Genomic DNA, 6592 nt, shown 5'->3' with positions numbered 1-6592 from the left:
ATCGCGCGGGTGCGGGCCACCTCGAGCGGGGACCTCAGCCTGCACCCGCCCTACTTCAACCTGGCCGAGAGTTCCCGCATCGCCGCGTCCGCGACCTGCGGGGAGGAGGCCCCAGCGCGCGGGGCCCCGCGCCCCACTGAGGACCTCTACTGCAAGTTGGTGGGGGGCCCGGTGGCTGGCGGAGACCCCAACCAGACCATCCAGGTGAGTGGGGACAGAGTCCCCGGCGCGGGGACAAACCAAACCTTGGAGGACGCTCGGGGAGCACCTGGGCTGGGCGGAGTCCAGATACCCCCGCGTCCTGCCCGGCTCCGGGCTTCTGAGTTTTGGGGTGCAGCGTGGACCCCCCATCCCTGCCTCACGGACTTGGCTGGGCCCCTGCGCCCACTCGGGACAGACGGAACACAACGTCCCTAGTGCGGCTGGGGTGGGGACGCGGCGCATTTGGGAGGCGGTGGTGGTGCGGAGGGAGGTGCGGGTGGGGGGTGCAGAGGGGGGCTGACGCTAATCCCCGGCGGCTCCGAAGCCCTGGATCTCCGGCAGGGCGGGACTTGGCCTCGAGCTCGGTCGGCCTGTGGGGAGGAGGCGGCTGCCGACTCGCCCTCCTGGGACAGGCTGGAACCTGCCGCCTGTCGGATGAGGACTGGAATCACTGGGCATGGGGGGGCCTGCTCTGGATCAGGAAAGACTGGGGGGCACCATGAGGTCTAAGGCCGTGGCTGGGTGGTCTAGGGACTTGCTGCATCCTTTCTGCGAGTGTGAGATTGAGATTCTTACTTGGGTGTCCTCAGGAGTCATTCTGGGCCTAGAGGTGACAGACGTCAGGGAGAAGAGGCCTTAATCACTGGGACAGGGCTTGTTGTACCTGGCTGAGTAATGGGTGGGCAGACCAGGAGGTGAACACAGGTTTAGAGACTTAGGGCTGGATCTGGCAAGGCTGTCTGGTGTCACCTCCAGAGAGGGGGACAGTCTTCCCCAGGTCTGCCCCTTGCAGCTGACCAGGCTGTAGCCCCTTCACCCCACAGCAGACCCATTCCCACCCTTCCCCCTCCTTTGGGAGAGCGGGGCTTGGGAGGCTGTAACCTGAGCCTTCTGGGGCCTGGGCTCCACCTCCCAGGAAGGAGTTGGGGGTGGGGAGTGGTGGGAAGGAGGCTGGGGGCTGAATGGGCCACCTGAGGTCGGCCAGCCCTATCTGCTGAATGTGGCAGAAGGGACACGGCCAACATGGCCGTGTGACGTGGGGCAGGTCTCTAAAGCTGCTTGGCTCCTTGCTTCTCCCTAGGGCAGGTGGGAGGACTTCACAGTGAGCCTGTTGACCACCCTGCTGGTCTAGGTTAGGTTGGCCGGTAGGCAGGGCTCGGCAGGGCAGGGGGCTGGCAGCTCTCTAGAGCGGTGGCCACCTCTGATGTCCCTTGAGTGGTGCCTCTTGAGAGTACAGCCCTGTGCCACCAGGGTAGGAACCTGGGAAGGAGATGCAGGGTGGGGGCAGGGAGCGTGACCCCCAGGTCCAGGCCTGCTTACAGAAGACGGGTGCAGTGAGGCCAGGCAGCCCAGAAGCAGTTTGGGTGTCCTGGCATGTGCAAGCCCTGGGTGGGCAGTAAGTGATAGACTTCCGGGCTGCCCAGGGCCGAGGGGGGAAGCTAGCCTGTGACTTACAGGAGGGAAATCCTTATCGGCCCATCACTGTTTCCTCACTGTGTTCCGGGCCACAATCTCCTCCACAGAGGAGAAAGAGGGAGCCCTACCCAGCCAGGGCCAGCACGGGCAGCCAGGGCCAGGGCGACAGCGTGAGTTTCCCACTGCTCTAGAAGACAAACTTCGCTCTTGACCCAACCTTCTTGTACTCACCCACCCGGGACGGTCTTGACTGGACATTAGCCTTCTCTGAAGGCCCAGATGTCCTGCCCACAATTCCCTCTTCCAGGAAGTCTCACAGGCTAGCCTCCTCTCACAGGAGTCAAAGCTGGAGTTCAGGGCTGAGACGGGGATCTTCACTGTCTAGTGGTTACCACGAAGCCCCTCCATGACAAAGCTGTGGGTGGGTGTGTAGACACAGCTGAGAACTGGCCCGAGCGCCCATGGGAATGAGGACTGACACACAGGAAATTAGGCCATAGAATAAGATGTGGGTGGGCCTGTGGGGTGTCACATTCAGCACTGAGGGTGGTCCCCGGGGATTGCAAAGGCAGGAATGGCCCCCATAGCACCCTCACAGGGTCCAGGCCCTGGTGCAGGTGTGACTGTCCCAGGCACAGCTTAGAAGATGGTAGGGACACTGTACATGTGGGGCGGGGCTCCCTTGGGTGTTGGGCCCCGTGACGGAGGATCTCCCACACTCCTGCCCCCTTCCTGGGTGAGGTCTGGCACCTGGGAGCCTCTCGGGTCTCACTCAGCACCCGCCTGTGTGTGTGCAGGCAGCCTGGAGGCCTCTAGGAGGCGGACAGGCCTTCCCCCTCAGGCTGCAGCGACCCCCCTGCCTCGTGTCTCCCAGCACCTGCTCCCTCCATTCCCTTCTCTAGCACAGGACCCTCTGGGGACCTCGGAGCAGAATGGGACAGCCTCGTGGGCACAGGTGGCCGGGCAGAGACAGCTGCACACTGGGAGGATGTCTGTGGGGCTTTTGCTACAGCCCCGACAGCTGGTGGCAGCGTCCCCACTCTGCGGATGGGGACAGAGAGGCCGTGACTGGGCCCCCTCCCAGGGCTCGGAAGTACAGAGCCCAGGGACCTGAAACGACGCTGCCAGCTGCCAGCCACCTCCGCTTGGTTTATGCCCCTTCCTGGTGGCGCGGGTGAGAGGGGACGAGGTAGAGATGTGCTGTCCTCCACGGGACCCCAGCGTTAAATGGTCCTTGTCTGTCTCCATTCCACTTGCCTGGATGGTGGGGAAGAAGTGAACACACCCGTGCTCAGCCCATACAGCATGGCCCCCTGCCCACCAGCTGTCCTCACCCATTCTCTCACCCGTTTCTGCCTCAAAGGGTGCCCTTGTACCCCACGATCCCTCGCCATCAGACATAGAGTCATGGGGGTGAGGGCTGGGTGCCACCAGCCAAGCAGTGGACAAGGGGCCGCGGGCTGGGAGAGGGAGTGTAGAGTGAGGGTCCCCAGGCATCTTGACCATCTTCCTGACCCCTGTCCCCACAGGGCCAGTACTGTGACATCTGTACAGCTGCCCACAGCAACAAGGCGCACCCTGCAAGCAATGCCATCGATGGTACAGAGCGCTGGTGGCAGAGCCCGCCACTGTCCCGGGGCCTGGAGTACAACCAAGTCAACATCACGCTGGACCTGGGACAGGTAGGGTTCCCACTGACCCCCACAGCTCTGTCCCATCAGCGGCTGCCCTGGGACAGGCCTGCAGGGGCCCAATACTGCAGGGGCTGTGGACAAAGTGGTGGTCTTCTCCCAATTGCGGGCACAGGGCAGAGGGGCTTTGAGGGGACTCATGTAGGGTATGAGGGTGTCCCCAGACAGAGGCAGAAATGCCAAGGCCACACCAGGCCCTGTGAACTCAGGAATTCCAAGGAGGCAAGGGAGGGGCTTCGGAATGTAGGGCGTCCCGGAAGTGGACATTCCTGGGATACCTGCACACAGGCTGTCCATCAGCTCCGCCCAGCCTCCAGCCTCCCAGGCCTCTCCGTCCTACTCAGGGGTAGGGGGTCCTGGACGACCCCACACATGGGCGGGGGACCCCAACCTCACCTGAGCTGGGTCAGACTTGGACTGTGCCACCTGGGTGACTGCTGCCTCAGTGTCCTGTCTGTGAAATGGGTGCACAGTCTTGTTTCTCTCTGGGTGGGGCTTTCCTCAGCCCAGCCCAGTGGGTCGAACCCAGCTGACCCTGCCACCTTGCACTGGGTCTCTACTCCGCACCGAGCCGCTGAGTTTTCCTGGAGGAAACGTGGTGACCGCCTCCCAACTGAGTGAGGGAACTTACAGGGCACATTTCTCTGGGCACCACCAGTCCTCCAGGCCGGAGGTAGGCCCCGTGGCCAGGTGGCAATGTGGCAGAGTCAAAGTCCAAAAAGCAGCTTGGAGGTTTTCTTGGGTCAGTGGACCCACTGGGTTGCCTTGCAAAGGAGCCCAGAGGATTGGGGTGGGAGGGACTGCTGGTTCCCATAGTCACCTGACCCAGCGTCCCCCGCCTCACTGTGCTAGGCCTGGAGGGGCCCCACCAGTTCTGGGCACCCTCCAGAAGGCCTTCCCTTTTGACCACAATTGGGGGTCTGTGGGGACTGTGTGTGGCTGCCTGTCCTCACCCCACTGGCCAGAGGGCCCTTGTGCACAACTGTGCTTCCTCCTCCCCGCCTTCCTCCGAGGACAGGCTGGTCTGGAACAGGAGAGGGCTCCAGTCCTGCACACAATGACCCATCGCCATGGCAACCCTGGGTGGCTGCAGAGCAGGTGGGCACAGTGCCCAATATACAAATGGTTGAGGCGAGCAGGGGGCCTCACAGCTGGAGGCTATACTCTTGCTGGCCCTGAGGCCCCTCTGAGCCTTGGGCTTCACATCTGGAAAATGGGCCTGTGACCTCTGAGCAAATTGGGGGCTGCTTTGCTGCATGGAGGGGGCTCTCATGGCCCAGCCCACGGTGGGCAGGTGGGGGGGGGGTTGCCCTGCTGACCCAGGGCCACTCTGAACCACCAGCAGCTCCGCAGAAGAAAGATGGGCAGTCTCCCCCTGCACGGTTTACGGCCTTGGAAAAGTCACTGAGGCTCAGCTTTGATCCAGCCCTGAATCAACAATGAGCGAATTGCTTTACAGGCTTTTCCATCAGAAAGAGGGCTTCCCCGGGGCAACATGCTTTCCAAGGCTCCAGACGAGAGAACTTCTCAGTGCCTCGTAGGAGTCCCACCGCCCGTGTACCCACCTGTCTGTCCGTTCATCTACTAGTTATATATGCAGTCAGTTATCTACGCACCCATCCAGTCACCCATACGCCCACTTACACAAGTGTCCACTCATTCATCTATTCATCTACCCCCCCCAACTACCCTGTCATCCACCAATCCACCCATCCATCCTTCCGCTAGTCTGTCTGTCCAGCTATACATGCACCCAGTGGTCAGTCTGTACATCCTGACACTTTACCATCCACTCACTCGCTCCCACACTCACTCTCTCTCATACACCCACCCCCCCCCATCAACTCACCTGTCTGTCAGTCTATCCGTCCAGCTATACATGCACCCAGTGGTCTATCATCTACCTGTACGTCCACCCTCCTGCTCATACACCATCCATCCATTGCTTCACTTGTGGGTAAATCTAAGGCTTTATCTTGTTTTGGGTCAAGGGACCGCTGGTTAAAGTGGGACAGGGGGAGCCTGGGACTAGTCGTCAGCCTCTGCTGAGGGTTGAGCGGGGCGGCCTGTCCGAATACACTCCTTGCTGTTGAGCCACGGTGGCTGGCAGGGAAGTGCCCTGCACTGGGGACTGGAGGGCAGAGAACTGCGCAGGGGCTCCGGGCTTTGATCTCTGTGGACACCGGCGGCCTCACCTGGCTTCTGCCTCCGAGCAGCCACCAGCCAGATGACCGTAGCCCCTGCCGTGGCGTCCCTGTGCCTGCTTCTTGCTGTCAGGCGCAGTTGAGTTGACTAAGACACAGTGACCCCACAAACGACAGGAAGCTCATCCTGTCCTGGGGGATCCTCATGCCCTCGCCGTGCTGGACCCCCTGACACAGCCCTCGTGTTACTTCATCTCGGAGGGTCTTCCTCTCACTGACCATCCGCCTTCCCAGCACGGTGTCTTTTTTTGCGCGTGGAGCAGAGGCTCTGAAGTAAGTTTCCAGCACACAAGCGCCTTGCCTGAGGCAGAGGCTTCCTGAAGGTCATGAGATTCCACTGGAATTTCCCACTTTCACTTTCTTCCCATTTAGCAGGGAGCACGTGCCTGTTCTCCGTCCTCCCCCTGGGGTCAGCGGATGGCAGCTGAGTCCTTGGGGTGCCTTCTGCTTGCCTAGGACACGGCAGCCCTGCCTGGGAGAGGAGAGAAGGCTGAAATGAGGCCTTTAGGGTGAAGGTCACATGAGCTGGAGCTCTTCGGGGAGGCTGAGCCCCACCAGCCCGCCCACAAGGTGGCCCTGGGGTCTGCATCTGAACCTCACAGGTCCAGTGTTGGGATGGCTGGGGCTCACAGTCCTGTCCCCAGGCTGTCCCCAGGGCAAGCAGTGGCAGAGATGGGGGGCCCCAAGCCTGAGACTCTCTGGTGTAGTCTGCAACTTCCAGGGAGCAGGCCCCAGGTGGAGACAGCTGCCAACAGCCTTTGTTCTAGACTCTCAAACGGATGCTTTGGGAAGCAGGGTGGGCTGGGCAGTTGGCACTGGGCATCAGGAGGGCTTCCTGCCCCTCACAGGGCTTTCCCACGCTGCTTGTTGGCCGGGAGCTTGCAGGCACCCCTGGGGCCTCAGAGGGACCCTCAGCTGTGAACCTGCTCCTACCCTTTTTGGGTCAGGCCTCCTCCGTCTGACTGTTTCCTGTCCCAGTTGAGAGCAGGGCTGCTAGACTTTTTCCCATTTAGGATATGGAAGATCTGAAGCTGGGGGAGGGGGAGGTGAGGCCTCAGGATGAGGAGGAGACCACAGGAC

At 61.6% G+C, this 6592-nt stretch overlaps 1 protein-coding gene across 1 annotated transcript in view; it reads left to right on the top strand.

Moving 5' to 3' along the window:
• The window catches only part of LAMA5 (laminin, alpha 5), a 50438-nt gene that overhangs the window by 1349 nt on the left and 42497 nt on the right, over positions 1-6592 (top strand). Inside the window, exons 3-4 of the mRNA XM_006896935.1 lie at positions 27-204; positions 3147-3299. Coding sequence (XP_006896997.1) covers positions 27-204; positions 3147-3299 — 331 coding nt within the window. The remainder of the gene's footprint in view (positions 1-26; positions 205-3146; positions 3300-6592) is intronic.

This window comes from Elephantulus edwardii, unplaced genomic scaffold (assembly GCF_000299155.1).
Source record: "Elephantulus edwardii isolate Elephantulus edwardi_28Jun2011 unplaced genomic scaffold, EleEdw1.0 scaffold00193, whole genome shotgun sequence".
Classification (NCBI taxonomy): Eukaryota; Metazoa; Chordata; class Mammalia; order Macroscelidea; family Macroscelididae; genus Elephantulus; species Elephantulus edwardii.
The sequence above is the reverse complement of the archived record's forward strand: the minus strand, read 5'-3'. Positions and strand labels throughout refer to the sequence as shown.